The sequence below is a fragment of the Pristis pectinata genome, chromosome 20 (genome assembly GCF_009764475.1).
Source record: "Pristis pectinata isolate sPriPec2 chromosome 20, sPriPec2.1.pri, whole genome shotgun sequence".
Taxonomy (NCBI): domain Eukaryota; kingdom Metazoa; phylum Chordata; class Chondrichthyes; order Rhinopristiformes; family Pristidae; genus Pristis; species Pristis pectinata.
In genome coordinates this window covers 2107766-2124504 of record NC_067424.1, presented here as the reverse complement: position 1 = coordinate 2124504, position 16739 = coordinate 2107766, and the positions used below count along the sequence as shown (strand labels likewise).

The following is a 16739-nucleotide window of genomic DNA, read 5'->3' as shown; positions in this document are numbered from 1 at the left end:
GCTTGCTGAGAGTTGGCAGCATTTTCTAGTTATGTTTGTTTTCTGTTTCTTTATTCAAGTGCTCCCCCACACTGTCCACATCTCAGCTTCCACAGACACCAGTGAAGTTAGGGATCGTGTCTCTGCAATCCAGGAGTTGCCCAATGTCCAGGCTGGGGAAATCTTTGGGAGAATGGGGGTGGGATGAAGAGCAGTAAGGAAAAACAGATTGCAAGAAAGGAATTTACTTATCAATAACCTGTCTACTAATTAACTTATTTGCTCTCACTGTCTCAGAGATATTCTCTGTCTTGATGAAAAACACGACAATGCTGGAGGAACTCAGCAGGCCAGGCAGCATCCGTGGAGAAAAGCAGGCAGTCAACATTTTGGGTCAGGAGCCTTCTTCAGGACTGGTCTGGATTCTGTGTCTTCTACCCTTCCTTCCCCACTCTCTCTGCTACCTAAAACTAACTTGCTTTCTCTCTTTCCCAGTTCTGATGAAGGGACCTGGACTTGAAACACTGACTGTTTCTCCCTCGACAGATGCTGCCTGACCTGCTGAGTGTTTTCAGAACTTCCTGTTCAAAGCTTTCAACCTCCAGGAGCAATTCCTGTCATAGACAATAAATTGAAACCTTTCTTCTCTACAATGGTGAGTGTTTGGAAATTTGCACAATGTTTTGATGAATGGCCTGGAAGCAGAGGACACTGGGAACAGGAGGAGGCCATTCAGTGAGATCAGGGGTGGGCAGTAACCTAACTCCATGACTAGTCTTGACCCAGATCTCCCAGCACCCTTGGTTAGTAGAAACCTTTCACTCTCAGATTAGCAATTGATCAGGTAGTCTGGAGAAACGTTCCACATTCCTCCCACTCTCTGTGCCATCAGGAGTTGTGCATTTTAGCTCTTGTTTCTGGGCGTAAACCATCCGAAAGTCAATTCACTCTGGACTTTGGCCAATGTGCAGATTCGTGTGGGAAGCCCAATTATGTGTTCATTCTAAACTCAGCCATGCCTTAAGGCACCAAAGTATCTACAATCTAATTTCTAGTTAAATATCTTAAAAACCTCAATAACTTAACCTCCTAACCTGTTCAAGAAAGGAAGCACAAAAACAGGAAACTGTGTAGCTGAACGTTTGTCATTGGGAAATGCCAGAATCCAGTGTTAATGGCAAGATCTTTAGAAAAGTTCATAAGACTATAAGGATTTTCTTATAGTCTTATGAAAGGGAGATTGTGTTTGATAATTTATGAGTCCTTTGAAGATGCAGTGAGCAGAGTGGATAAAGGGGAACCAATAGATGTAGTGTATTTGGATTTCCAAAGGCACTTGATAAGGTTCCAGATAAAGGCAAGGGCATGGTCTCAGGGTAACGTATTAGAATGAACAGAAGATTGTCTAACTAACAGAAAACAAGAGAGCCGAGAGAGATGGGCCATTTTCAAGTTGGCACAAGAGAGGTGACAAGCGATCAGTACTGGAATCTCAACTATTTACAATCGGTGTTAATTCAGAGAGTTGGGTGCCCCTTAAATGAAACACGGGGTTAATGTACAAGTACAATGGAATTAGGAAGGCAAATGAAGTGTTGCCCTTTATTGGAAAGGGGGCAGGGGTATAGAGGTAGGGAAGTCTTGCTACAACTGAGCAGAGCATTGGTGAGACTATATGTAGAGCACTGTGTACAGTTTTGATCTCCTTATTTAAGGAGCAATGTATTTGTGAAAGAGTCATGCAGCACATAAAACAGGCCCTTCAGCCCACCAGGTCCATGCTAACCAATGTAACCTTCTATACCAATCCCATTTACCAGCACTTGCCTTCCACGCCTTGCCATTTCAAGTGTTTATCTCGATGATTCTTAAACATTGTGACAGTCTCTGCTCCATCACCCCCTCAGGCAGTGCGTTCCAGATTCCAACCACTCTCCGGGGGAGAAAGTTCTTCCTCAGATCCCCCCTAAACCTTCCACCCCTTACTCTAAACCCACGTCCACTAGTTCCAGGCACCTCTGTTGTACCTCTGCTGTGTGTTCCTGCAATCTATCCATGCCCCTCATAATGTTGTACACCTCCACCAGCCTCAGCCTCCCCTGCTCCAAGGAACACAAGCAGCCTATCTGGTCTTTCCTCATAACTGGAACACTCCATCCCAGGCAAGATGTAGGTGAATTTCCTCTGCACCCTCTCCAGAGCAATGACGTCCTTCCTGAGCTGCCAGAAATAGTGGTTGAGGCGGGCACATTAGCAACATTTAAAAGCTATCTAGATAAGTACGTGGATAGGAGAGGTTTAGAGGGCTGTGGGCCAAACACGGGCAGATGGGACTGGCTCACTGGGCAACACAGTCGGCAGGGACACGTTGGGCCAAAGGGCCTGTTTCCGTGCTGTATGACTCTGTGACTCTGTGACTGACAGTAGTGTTGCAACCAGAGCTGTGTACAGGACTCCAACTGTGGCCTAACCAATGTTTTATAAAGCTGTACCATAACTTCCCTCCTCTTATCTTCTAAGTCCTGGCTGGTGAAGGCCAGTATCCTATAGGCCTTCTTCACCATTTTATCTACCTGTGCTGCCACCTTCGGCCATCCTTGGACTTGTGCACCGGGTCCCTCAATGCTCCCTGGGCCCTACCCTTCACTGTTTATAGCCTGTTCTTGTTATTCCTCCCGAACTGCATCACCTCCCACTTATCAGAACTGAACTCTGTCTGTGATTACCCCGCCCATCTTACTAACAGATCAACCACATCCTGCAACCATCCTCCTCATTATCAACAACAACACCGACTCTGGTGATATCTGCAAACTTACTGATCATACCTCCTACATTCACCTCCCCACCAATAATGTGTATAACGAACAGAAAGGGTCATAGCACTGATCCATGTGGGACACCACTGGACCCAGGCTTCCACCATCACACTCTGCCTCCTATTACCAAGCCAGTCTTGGATCCAATGTCCCAACTGGTCTTGGATTCTATGGGCTCTGTCCTTTTGACCCAGTTTCCTACAGTGGGCCTTGTCAAAGGCTCTTCTGAAGTCCATGTACACCACATTAACTGCACTGCCCTCATCAATACATTTTGTTACCTCTTGGAAAGCCTCAGTCAAATTAGTCAGGCAGGAGCTCCTCCAGCTAAGTCACGCTGACTATCTTTGACTAATACCTGCCTCTCCAAGTGCAGGTTAATCCTCTTCCCTCAAAACTTTTTCCAATAATTTCCTTATCCTACACCTATTGGAGACAGTTCACAGAAGGTTCAATATGTTGATTCTTGGGATGAAGGGTTTGAATTATGAGGAAAGTTTGAGCTGGTTGGTCAAATGCACATTGAAGTTTAGAAGAATGATGTGATGCTATTGAAACATTGCGAGTAGGTGTGGCAAGGTGGATGCTGAGAGGATTTTCCCCTTGTGGGGGAAATCTAGAATGAAGGAAGTAGATTTTCAGATGAAGCTGAAAAATTTCTTCTCCCAGAAGGTTGTGAACCTTTGGAATTGTCTGCCCCAAGAGTGGTGGAGGTGGAGTCATTGAATACATCAAGCCTGAAGTAGACAGATCTTTTCCCTATAGGAGATTGAAGGCTGTACTGTCTTCATGAATGCATTCAGCATATATACAGGTTTACTTGCAAGGCAACATGCTAAAACGATTTACCCATTGAGTGTTGGGACAGTGGCAGCGTTCCATACTGCAGGGTAAGTACGTGACTCTTCTCCGATGGAACCACAATATGAACACACTTTTATATGGAGCTTGTCCCCCCCCCTAAAGCCGCACTACAGAGGGTTACAGGGGACAGGAAGGAAATGGAACTGAGACCGAGGTCCGATCAGTCACTGTCTGAATGAATGACAGAGTAGGTGGGAGCTCACCATTGCCACATTCAGATCTATCAGGCTCTTCATCTAACCAGTAACATCGCTATATTCCCCGTAACATTGCAAGGTGCATTATCTGGAAGACAAGGCTTTGTTTAACGTGACAATACTACAGGCCAGAAGTGACTTTTAAATATAATTCAGTCCTTAACTTCCCGATTTCTTGTAACTGAAAAGCACCACTCTGATGAAAGGCCATTGACCTGAAATGTTGCCTTTGTTCCTCTCTCCAGCTCGCTGCCTGCTTGCTGAGAGTTTTCAGTATTTTCTGTTTTTATTTCAAAACCAGGGGCAGTAACTTTATTGTCCAATTGGTTAACAATTCTGGTCTAACTGCTTATTATCAGGAATAATTAAGGGATGACAAGGAAAGTTTGAACTAATTTTATTAACCAATGTGCTTCTCTGCCAGCTGTCTGGTGGAGGTGAATGTATTTTTCAAAACTTTAACTTGTTTTTTCTTATATTTTGCCAAACTGAAGCTACAGTTGTTTTGGAAAAGTGTCTCATTATTCTTTAATTCCACTACTCTGATGTAATTTTTGAAAAGATGATTTATCTCATCGAAAGTCCCAGAGGACAGTGGAATTTTTGTGAAATGCCTCTGTTCTGTGTAAGAATGTTGTACAGACTCGATTCGTCACAACTGGCTGAGGTTCTGAAGAAAGTCATCTGCAGCGTTTACATGACAAATGGCTGTTAAACTCCTGCAGTTTGTTACACTGACCTGTTGCTCCTCTACCTTTACTCTGCACCAATTCAAAACTGGTGTAAATGTAGAATGTCAATGGAAACAAGCTTCGGTAACTTAGATAGGATGTGGACGTCACTGGCAAAGCCACCTTTCATTGTCAATTCCTAATAGCTCCAGGAACTGAGTTACTCTCTGAGCCATGGGCAGGGCAGCTCAGAGCCAACCACAGCGTTGCCGCAGAGATCAAAATGGGTTAGGAGGTGGATTCCTTTGCAGTACCCACTTCCTTCCTGGGACAGGGCTTACAAAATGCCAAGCCTATCCGTGACTGTCTGTCACAACAGAATTGACAGAAAATTAGGACAACAAAGTAAATATTCAGCAAATATTCAGCATCTGTGGAGGGAAATGGACAGTCAATGTTTCAGGTTGAGACCCTTCATCTGGACTGGAGTAGAGGGGAGATAGAGAGGTGAGGGGAAGGGGAGGGGCAAGAGCTGGCAGGTGATGGGTGGATCCAGGTGAGGAGGGGCGATGGGCAGATGGAGGGGGGAGTGGAGACAGCGACAGAGGCTGGGAGGTGAGAGGTGGAGGTGACAGAGGCTGCAGATGGTGGGATCTGATCAGAGAGGAAGCTGGAGCATGGAACCAAATAACTGTGGTGCGGGGAGGGGACCCAGTGGGAGGGGTGTGCGGGTGATGGACAGATGGAGTGGGTGGGGGAGGGGAAAGAAACAGGGTGATGGGGGGTGGGGGTGGGTGCGGGAGGAACTGGGGAGATCAGGAGGAGAGAGAAAAGGGACAGAGGGGGAGCAGGTTCCCTGAAGCTGGAGAATTCACCGTCCATGCCGTCGGGGTGGAGACGGCCCAGGGGGAATGCGAGGGTCTGTTCCTCTAGTTTGTGTTTGGCCTCACCCCGGCAGTGGAGGAGGCCGAGGGCAGACAGGTCGGGGTGGGAATGGGAAGGGGAATTAAAATGGCTGCAACCGGGAGCTCCAGACAGACACAACGGATGGAGCTCAGGTGCTCGGCGAAGCGGTCGCCCAGTCTGCGCCTGGTCTCCCCGACGTAGAGGAGGCTGTGTCGGGAGCACCGGATACAGGAGACAAGGTTGGAGGAGGTGCGTGTGGAATATTCATCCCACCCTCTCTCAACACCTGGGAATGTGTTGCACACTCCTTGTGAAGGTGTGGCAACTAGAGTCTCTGGCCATCTCTGGCAGAGGCCGGAACTCCTTCCCTGACATCTCCGGGTCAAGGGTTTGACTTCACTACTTGGAGGAGTTGAATTTGCTCTCTCTGGAAACTGATATGCCCTTTGACAGTCTACATTCAGGTTGGGACTCTTCCTCTGTGAGGCTGGAGAGATGGATTAGGGCAGGGCGTAACCTAAATCTTCTGGGTACTGTACAGCAGCGCGGTGGTTAAACTGATGGACTGTAACCAGGGACGTGGACTACTGATCTGGAGATATTTGTTTAAATCCTGCTGGGAAATGGAAATTAGATAAATTTCATGTATCTCAAATTAAACCAGCTGATGTGCGGAATGAGGCCACAAATGGAAAACAGCTACAACTGGAGATGTCAGAATCTGAAACAACGATAGGAAACGCTGCAAGATCTCAGCCAGTCAGGCAGCATCTGTGGAAAGAGAAACCAGTCAGTGTTTCGGATCAGTGACCCTTCTTCAGAACTGCTCCAAGTTCCAATTCCAGTTCTGCAGAAAAGTCCCTGACCAAAATGTTAAGGTGCTGCTTGGCTGGCTGGGTTCTTCCAGAACTTTCTGTTTTTGTATCCGTAATGTTTACTTCACTAATACCTTCTCGAGATGGTTTGTTGTTTCCTCCTGATCCTGTCTGTATGTGAGTCTAGACCCACAGACACAGATAAACCACCCAGCAACCCATTCAATGCAAGGGTAACGAGAGCTGGTCGACAACGTGGGCCTGCATTACTCATACCGACATAAAATTACACAAAATAAAAATAACTGAACCCTGGGCCTGCTCGGGGCGGTTGGAGGGTGGAATGTGTTTAATTGCCTTCATCAATCAGGAGAGCATTAATTACAGCAAGATCACTGACCGGGGAACAAAGTGCTGCCAAGTGTTAAACGTTTGGGAGTTCACAATTTTACAATTCAGAAATCATTGCAATTGTGAACACGTCTGTTACAGAGCTGGTTGTGAACACGTCTGTTACCGAGCTGGTTGTGAACACGTCTGTTACCGAGAGCTGGGCTCCTGATCATGATCAGAGGACGAGTGTCAGATTGTGCATCGAGCATCAGCCAATGAGCAAAGGACTCTCTGCCTTGGCCTAATCAAACCCTATTTTCTATTGTGCTTTTTAAAGAATGGTACAAAAAAATGTAAAGTTAACTTTCTATGTGAAGTTGTATAACACGAGAGTGACTTTTAGCAGACAACAGTCCCCATGCACACAGCCATCGGCTCAAGCTCAGTGCAACGTAAGGTGTCGAGAGGCAGTGAAGGGGTAAAAGATGTTTCCCGTTGTGGGGATGTCTAGAACATGGCTTTAGAACAAGTGGTCACCCATTTAGGTGGAGATGAGGAGGATTTTTTCTCTTATCTGATCGATGGAAGGAATTAAACACATTCCACCCCATCACCCCGAGCAGCCACGCCAGGCTTCAGCTGTGCACACAGGCACTTGTGCATGTCATAATAAACTCGACTTTGACTTTGTTAGCTATTGGGTATTTTGAAATAAGGTCACTATTTTAATCCACAGGGTGTGACATGCTAAAGCCAGGCAAGTATTTTAAAATCTCAGCATTCTTGGAACCAATGCCAAGTGAAGACTTTGCAGAAGATGGAATGACTGGGGAATTTTGCATCCTGCTCCATCTATGATAGAACGGCATTTATCCACCACCTCCACAGCCTTAAGTATCGGGGACATCTGTCCTACTTAATGGCTCTGTAATCCATACCTCCTTCAAAGGTGAATGTCCTTGCGGTTTACTGGTATTCAGATGGCCCTCTCTGCTGAGCAGTCTTTCCCCAAATTCCATTTCCCTTGAAAGTTCCAGCATTCCCAGATCTCCTTCTTGTGTCTAAGGTGTTATGGTGTGAGTGTAATAGGTAAAAAGATGGCTTTGAATGAAGACTCATTTGATCTCTCTCTTTTAGAAGATCAGCCTTAACTAACAGCTGCTGTGTTGGTGCTGTAAGTGTGGCGACACTTGCGGGCTGCCCCCAGAACACTCTACGCAAAATGATGCATTTCACTGTGTGTTTCGATGTACATGTGACTATTAAAGATATCTTAATCTTAGATAGCCTTGTCTTACACGACCCATTTATCACAGAATCACACAGGTTTTCAGCCCAGGAGAAAGCCTTTGGCCATCAGCAGTAGAGCAACACTATGACCACTTTGCACTCCAATGGATTTTTTTTTTGGTTCTAACTGTGTTCTTTCTTGTATAACTTTTTTTTGTAATTTAAGTTTAATTTATGTTTTTCTTGTGAATGCTGCTTATCTGATGCTATGTGCCTGTGATGCTGCTGCAGATAAGTTTTTCATTGTACCTGTGCACACATTTGCACCTTCATTAACAACATTTAAAAGACATTTGGACAGGTCCCTGGATAGGAAAGGTGTAGAGGGATATGGGCCAAACACAGGCAAGTGGGACTGGTTAGATGGGAATTTTGGTCATCATGGACCGGTTGGGCTGAAGGGCCCTTTTCCATGCCGTGATTCACAGAGAGTTGTGAGCCTTTGGGATGCTCTCCAGGGAGTGGCGTGGAGGCAGAGCCATTGATGATGTGCTAGGCCAGGATGGAGAGATTTCCTTCTGTGGGTGGGAAACAGACAGAGAAGTGGCTCTGAACTTAATAAATGGTGGACAAGCTTGAGGGGTAGAATGGGCTACTCCTCTTCCTAAACTGTACATCAGGTGAAACAGACTGCCTTACCTGAGTGACTGCAATTAGATTCTGTTGTGATGGCACCAGGATCAGCTGTGGGTCTGCAGTGGAGGCTGTGACAGTGGTGTCAACTCCTACCGAGTTCTTCGTTCTGCAGTGTGATACACTGGGAGACTTTGGCTTCACCACTTTCTCGCCTGTTGTCAAGTTCCTCCGTTTTAGAAACTCCTCCTGCCGTGAGCTCTGCTCTGCGCCGCGCTGCCTTGGCGAACTGCGGCACGAGGTGATGTTATTTCGGCCAAAGAGGCTCTGACGGTTCTCGTGCCTTCGCTCAAGTTTCTCATCATAACTTTCAGTGACCAGCCTCCTCTTCTTGGCTGAACCTGAGCCCCCCTGGCTTATACCCCGCTTTGGAGTGAGCCCTGACATCCTGAGGGCGAGACCTGGCTGGTGGACTTCCTGGTGACTGCGTTGGGAACCAAGCGTTTGGTCAGCTTGTAACTCAGCACCAATAGTAGTGGTGAGCAACGTATCCCAAGATCCACTGACCTCTTTACAGATGAAATTAGATCCAATATTTGCAAATAAAACAAAATTGCCAGAGCATATTTCAGGTTACTGGCTGAATTAGATGTACCCAATGGTGATATCCAACAGGGATCATTATTTTGATTAAAGATTGTTCTATCACACAAAATTATTTGAACATTCAGAGCCGATTCAGGCCGGTGTGATCAATCACTCACTGGAGCAGCTGGCTTTCTTTCCCATTTGTGCCTTTCACACTGAGTGAAAGGCTTTTACCTTAATTCAAACCTTTCAGTTATCTCTCTCCCTCAATCCTAACAGTGAGGCACAAAGTCTTGTTGTCTGAAGCTCAGGTGCCCAACAGTATCCCAGCATCCCACCACACACCTGCTAGTAAAAGGTCAGTTGGGCCTCACCACACATGCCTGCTCGTCGTTTGTAACCCACACACCGGAGAGTCCTGGAGGTGCACGAGTGAATGGAGTTAGTCCGAGGGTGCTGCTTCCATCTCAGGGATCAGCAATTTCCTCAATATGTCCTCCTGATCCCTCCAAACTCCAGGATGAGTCAAGTCCCAGGCAGCCTTGATCTTCACTTTCAGAGTGGGTGCAAAGTTCTGCTTAAGCTGATCTTTTTATCCACGGACTATGTCAGGTCTCTGTACAACAGCCACGGTGATCACACTGCTTTGCAATGTAAAACAGGAAATAAAAGTTTCTTTTAAAATAAACCACCTCGTTTCTAACCTTCCTGCCTCGCACACAGCTGACAGTGTGGTTTCTTCCCCGTTCTGTCAGTTAATTCACCGTTAGCTGTTCTGCAAAGTGTTGGACTCCCAGCTGGAAAGCACCATGTGGTGGACTGCTTCTTCTGCAGGAGTCCTGGCGCACCATGTGGGGTCCAACTACAACCGTGGTGCGTGTGTCTTCAGTTTCACCCTGGTCCTTGCTCCCTCTGACTTTGTTACACCCCTGTGACAGGCTCTATCTCAACTGCACACTGCCAGAGATAAACCAGTCACACCGGATATGGTTTGTCACAGGCCCCCGAGCTCTGTCAGATCTATATCACTTTTTGGAAGGCGGAAAGAATTTGTGGGACGGCAAATATTGTAAAAACACCAAGAAATTTTAAAAAAACACGCGTCCTTAACGGAGGCTTAGACTCATCACACACCAAACTGTAAATTATTTCTGATGCGTTTTATTGTTACCTGCAACCCTTGGGGACTGCCCTGGTTTCATATCTTAAAACGTGCAGCTGCTTGCAAAATAGGTTCGAAAAAACTTTTTAACCTAAGTGTGGCGATGTGTGACATCACCTCCTTCTGAAGGTGGTGGGGTGGGGGGAAATTACATTTGTGAAAGGAAGAAGAGTTTGATATTTCTGCAGCACTCCCACAAGGTCAGGGCCTTACACACAAGCAGGCCTTGAAGTACAACCGTAGTGGTAATGCAGAAAACACAGCAGCCAATTTGTGTACAGCGAGCTCCCTCAAGCAATGAGATTGCAATGCCCATTTAATTGGTTGTAGTTTCTTTAATATTCATTTCTCAGAATGGGGGCATCGTTGGCAAGGCCAGCATTTAACGTGTGTCACTGATGCCCTCCAGAAGGTGATGGGGAGTCACCAGCTTGGATTGAATTAATATTTCTGGTGAAGGTGCTCCCACGATGCTGTTGGGGAGGATTTAGACCCAGATGAAGGACCAATAAAATATTTCTGTCAGTATAGTGTGTGACTCGGAGGGAACTTGCAGACGGTGGTGTTCCCTTGCATCTACTGCCCTTGTCCTTTCTGGTAGAGGTGGCGATGGGTTTGGGAGGCATTGTTGCAGTAGCCTGGGTGAGTAACCATTGTGTGTTCTGGAGATGTAGACACCACAGCCGTTGTACTCCGGCATGGAGGGAATGAATCTTTAGGTGGTGGATGGGGCACCAGTCAAGCAGACTGCATTGTCCGGGGTGGAGGTAAAGCCTGCAAGAGCTGTTGGCTCCGCACTCTGTCAGGCAAGTGAAGAGTGGTGAATGGAGCTCCTGATTTGGGCTTTGCAGATGGTGGAAAGGCATTGGGGTGTCAGAAAGTGAGTCACTCACTGGAGGATTCCCAGACTGACCTACTCTTATAGTCATTGTATTTCCGTGGCTGGTCCGGTTGAATTTTTGGTTGGTGGTAACCCTCCACTTTCACCCTCTGTTTCCTATTATCAAGCCAGTTTTGGATCCAATTTGCCAACTTGGTTTGGATCCCGTGGGCTCTAACCCTTTGGACCAGTGTCCCAAGTTGAAGGTTTTACTGACACATCAACCACACTGCCCTCATCAATATACTTTGTTACCTCTTTGAAAAATTCAATCAAATTAGTCAGACAGGATCTCCCCCAACAAAACCATGCTGACTATCTTTGATCAATCCCTGCCGTTCCCAATGCAGATTCACCCTGTCCCTTGGAATGTATTCCATTAACTTCCCTATCACTGATGTTAGATTCACAGTCTGTAATTACCTGGCTTATTCCTGCCACCATTCATGACGAAGGGTCTACAGTAGCTGTCCTCCAGTCATCTGGCACTGCGTCTGGGGCCAGCAGTGATTTAAAAATCTCCGTCAGGGCCCCAACAATCTCAGGCCTTGGGGACTCATCCACCTTTAAGCCTGCTGAGACTTCTCATTACTCCTTCTTCTTAATTTTGTGGACTACTCCTTGAATTCTCCAACATTGTCTTTCTCCTTACAGGGCACAGATGAGGCCTGTGAACTCTGGTTACATGCACAGATTGCCATTTTGGTCCCTAATGGGCCCTACTTTTTCCTTGGTTTCCCTCTTGCTCAGAATATACATAAAATGCTTTGGGATTTTGCTTAATATTGTTCATCAGTGATATTTCATGCCTCCTTTTCCCTCCCATCCTCATTACCCACCTATGGTCTCTCTACTCTTGAAGGGCCTTCATTGTATACCTGCCATAGGATTACTTTTTTCACTTTATCCAGCCCTTTACATCCTGAGTCCCTCGGACTTACTCTCCATACGTTTTACGCTGGTGGAGACACGCTGGCCCTGAACTCTCACTATTTCACCATTAAAAGACTCCCACTTATTGGATGTAGATTTACCTGAAAGTAGTTGCTCCCAGTCTACTTTTGCCAGGTCTTGCCTTATGATATTGCCTTATGATACCCTTACTATTATATTGAAATTGGTGATGTTTATGAAGTTGAAATTTATGATATTGAAATCGCCCAATTCAGGACCTTAATTTGCAGACCATTCTATCCGTTTCCATAACGACCTTGAAGCTGACAGAATTATGGTCACTATCTTCAAAATACTCTCCCACTGATGCTTCGTCGGCTTGTCAATGCTACATTCCCTAAGATTAGGTCCAGTACTGCCCCTTGTCTAGTATCTATGTACTGGCTCAAAAGAGTCTCCTGAATGCACTTCAAAAATTCCTTTCGTACTCAGCAATTCCGGTCAATATCAGGGAATTTGAAATCCACTTTTACTTTCACACTTTTACTCTGACATCTCTTTGCAATTTAGAACATAGAACAGCACAGGAACAGGCTCTTTGGCCCACAATGTTGTGCCAAACTAATTAAACTAGTAATTAAATGCCTCACTAAACTAATCCCTTCTGCCTAGACAGTGTCCATCTCCCTCCATTCTCCGCACATTAATGTACATATCTAAGAGCCTCTTAAATGCCCCATCATATCTGCCTCCACCACCACCCCTGGCAGCACATTCCAGGCACCCACCGCTCTCTGTGTAAAAAACTTGCCCCGCACATCTCCTTTGAAGTTACCCCCTTTCACCTAAAATGCATGCTCTCTGGTATTCGACATTTCGACCCTGGGAGAAAGATGCCAGCTATGTACTCTATCTATGCTTCTTATAATCTTATAAATTTCTATCAGGTCTTCCTTCAGCCTCCACTGCTCCAGAGAAAATAACCCAAGTTTGTCTAAACTCTCCTCATAGCACCTGCCCTCTAATCCAGGCAACATCCTGGCGAACCTCTTCTGCGCCCTCCCCAAAGCCTCCACATCCTTCCTGTAATGGGACGGCCAGAATTGAATGCAGTACTCCAGATGTGGCCTGACTCTTGAACTCAGTGCCTCGACTAATAAAGGCAAGCGTGTTGTATGCCTTCTTTACCTCCCTATCAACCTGTGCAGCCACTTTCAGGGAGCTATGACTTGGACCTCAAGATCCCTCTGTACATCAACACTGCCATTAGCTGCGTTCTGACCCTTTACATTTGATCTCCCAAAGTGCAACACCTCACATTTGGCCGGATTAAACTCCATCTGCCGTTTCTCCGCCTATATCTGCAACTGATCTATATCCTGCTGTATCCTTTGGCGATCTTCTACACTATCCACAGCACGACTAATCTTTGTATTGTCTGTGAATTTGTCTACATATCTGCTCCTCTATCTCCTGCTAATTGCCAGGAGGTCTCTAGTATACAGTAACCCCCAGCAAAGTGGTTGATCCTTCTTTGGTTCTAGGCTCTACTTACATGAAGAACCTTTGAGGATGTCCTACATCAATACTGTACTCATGGACATCTTAAGCGATATTGCAAAGCCAATTCCTCTTTTGCAAGATCCCCTATCTCACCTAAAGATTCCATGCTCTGAAACATTGAGTTGCCAGTCCTGCCCTCTGTCTGACCTTATCTCTCTAAGGCTCCAACATTTGGAGTGTTTCCCTTCGATGTCCATTTGACCAGAGAACTTTGATGCCACCCTCAGTGAAACATTGCATTCATGTCAGGGGCAGTCATTCTCACCCCACCTCTGGAAAATTCAGCTCTTTGGTCAGGTTGTTCCAGGCCTGGAGCTGAGTGGTCCTGGTGAAACCCAAACGGGTCATTCATGTTATTGGTGAGTAAGTATTGCCTGATACGTTGTCAATGACAGCTTCCTTTGCTTTGCTGACTAAGGCGTAATTCGCCAGATTGGACTTGTCTGCCTTTCTGTGCGTGGGGCATTATCGGATCACGTAACTGTACTGGAGCACAGGTCTTCAGTACTACAGTCGGGATGTTGTCTGGTCCCGTATCCAGTACTCTCAGCTGTTTATTGATATAAATGGAATTGTCTGGAGACAGTCTTCAGGGTGATGGGTTGAGAGTTAACTATTGACAAAGACGGATGTAATGTGAATGAGCAGGAGCAGGACACGTGAAGCTTCCCTGCTCCGTCATTTGGTGAGATCATTGCTGACCCTGTACCATTACCCGTCCTTCTCCCCTTCACCCCTCCCCAGTCCACCTGTCTCCGAGCCCTGTCCCACCCCTCCCCCTCTCCTCTTTATACCAATTATCTTCCATCTCCACTCACAGTCCCGACGCAGGGTCTCAACCCGAAACATCGACAATTCCCCACCGACACTGCTTTGTTTTTTGCTCTGTTATCCATGTCCAAGCCCCACGTCCCCCTCATTCTTTCCCTTACCACTTACATGTAATCCAGACTCCTGGAGTCCAGGAGGATCAACCCTTCTAGTGCTGTGTGTCTGGAGAACTAACTGTCCCTAATGTCCAGAGTCAACTTCTTGAAGTCTAGAGAATTAGCCTTCCTGGTGCTCAAAATACTCTATGCTTTTCTTACTTGGTGACTGAGCTGGCCTCGCTGTGTTCAGTGACAGAGCTAGGTGCTTCTGTGTAAGTATGAGAACACAAAACCAGCCAGACTTTTATTCAAATAATGCTCTGATTTCCCATTGAAGAAAGAAAGAGCTTTCCAAACAATAAGGCATAACGAAGTGGTAATGTGGGAATGGGAGGGACAATTTGTACTCACGATCGGTTCATCTGTTTTGGGGAAACACAGAAAGTAGAAACAGGAGGAGACCCTTCTACCCTTTGACCCTTCTACCCTTTGACCCTTCGACCCTCTGACCCTGCTCCGTCATTCAATACCAATGGGCTGCTCCTCCATCTCGACACCACATTCCCACTCCCCCCGTATCTCCTGATGCCCATTGTATCTGGAAATCTATCTCATGTTCAGTGACTTGGCCTCCAGCGCCCTCTGTGTTTGTGAACCCCACAGGTTCAGCTGCCTCTGAAGACATTTTCCCTGATCTCAGTCCTTGCCACGCAACCTGTCACTGTGACCCCTCATCCTAAACCGACCCCCCCCCCCACGGAAATGTCCTCCCCACACTGAGCCCCTCAGAATTTTGTAAGTTCCAATTAGATCTACTCTCACTCTTCTGAACTAGAGGAATGCATGCTGTTACCCTCATCACCCCTCACACAGCAGGCTCCCAGTCCAGGAATCAGTCTGGTTTAGGAACATAGAGCACAGAACATTACAGCACAGGAACAGGCCCTTCAGCCCACAGTGTCTGTGCCGAACACGATGCCAAATGAAACTGAATCCCTTCTTCCTGCACATGATCCACATCCCTCCATACCCTGCGTATGCACGTATCTGTCTAACAGCCTCTTAAACATCACTATTGTATTCGCCATCACCACCCCTGGCAGCCCGTCCCAGGCACCCACCACTCTCTTGTAAAATACTTGCCCCGCACATCTCCTTTAAACTTTCCCCCTCTCACCTTACATGCATGCCCTCTAGTAATTGACATTTCTACCCTAGGAGAAAGATCTCAACTGTCTACTCTATCTATGCCTCTCATAATTTTATTAACTTTTATCAGGTCTCCCCTCAGCCTCCACCGCTCCAGAGAGAACAACCCAAGTTTGTCCAACCTCTCCTTATAGCTCATGCCCTCTAATCCAGGCAGCATCCTGGTGAACCTCTTCTGCACCCTCTCCAAAGCCTCCACATCCTTCCTGTAATGGGGCGACCAGAACTGCATGCAATAAATACACTCAGTACACTCAGGGCAACTTCCCTGCTCTTCTACAAAATAGTGCAGCAGGATCTTTAAGGTTTAGTCCGAAAACCAGGATCCATGATAGTGCAACTCTGCCTCAGTACTCAGTGTAGATTTGGTGCTCTGGGAAAATGGAAAATCCTTGAAATGATCGACAGGTCAGGCAGCATCTGTGGAGAGGGAAACAGAGGTAATGCTTCAGGGCAACATCCTTTTACCAGAACTAGGAAACATTAGCAATGCAGTTTTAAGAGGCAGAGAGAGTGGAAGGAACAAGGGGGGAAGGTTCTGATGAAGGGTCTTTGACCAGAGAAGTTAACCCTGTTTCTTTCTCCACAGAAGCTGAGTGTTTCCAGCATCTCTTGTTCTATTTCAGGTTTCCAGGATATGGCTTCTGTTCTGATGTTCAGGCTTTTTGATGGGGTTGGTGGTGGGGGAGGCGGGGAGGTTGAATGGCAATAGTGATGATGGGAAGCAATTGATAACGGGATTACAGAAGGATGTTCTACAGCACAGCACAGAGGAGGGGAAGGCATAACAAGTATAAGTTGAGAAGCAGGACCTCAAAGGTAGTAAATCCCGGGTTACTGCCTGTGCTAAGTGACAGTGGCTATAGGAACAGAATGAGGAGGAGGTTAAATGCATGGCTGAGGGATTGGAGTAAGGAGCAGGGATTCAGTTTTCTGGATCATTGGGGCCTCTTTTGGGGCAGGTATGACCTGTTCAAAGAGGACGGGTTGCACTTGAATCCCAGGGGGACCAACATACTGGCGGGGAGGTTTGCTAAGGCTACTGGGGAGAGTTTGAACTAGAATTGTTGGGAGGTGGGATCCGTACTGGAGAGACTGGGGAAGAGGTGTTTGGCTCTCAAATAGAG

At 46.6% G+C, this 16739-nt stretch overlaps 1 protein-coding gene across 4 annotated transcripts in view; it reads right to left on the bottom strand.

Moving 5' to 3' along the window:
• LOC127580998 (TRAF3-interacting JNK-activating modulator) overlaps positions 1 to 10273 on the bottom strand; it is a 35458-nt gene extending 25185 nt beyond the window's left edge. For 3 of the 4 annotated variants that reach the window (XM_052035043.1, XM_052035042.1, XM_052035044.1), the window contains exon 1: positions 8514 to 9946. In XM_052035043.1, the coding sequence (XP_051891003.1) occupies positions 8514 to 8894 (381 nt within the window). In that variant the 5' untranslated portion in view covers positions 8895 to 9946. Of the gene's footprint in view, positions 1 to 8513; positions 9947 to 10206 lie in introns of those variants that run through there. The other variant, XM_052035041.1, reaches the window with a different exon arrangement.
• Positions 10274 to 16739: the final 6466 nt, after the last annotated feature.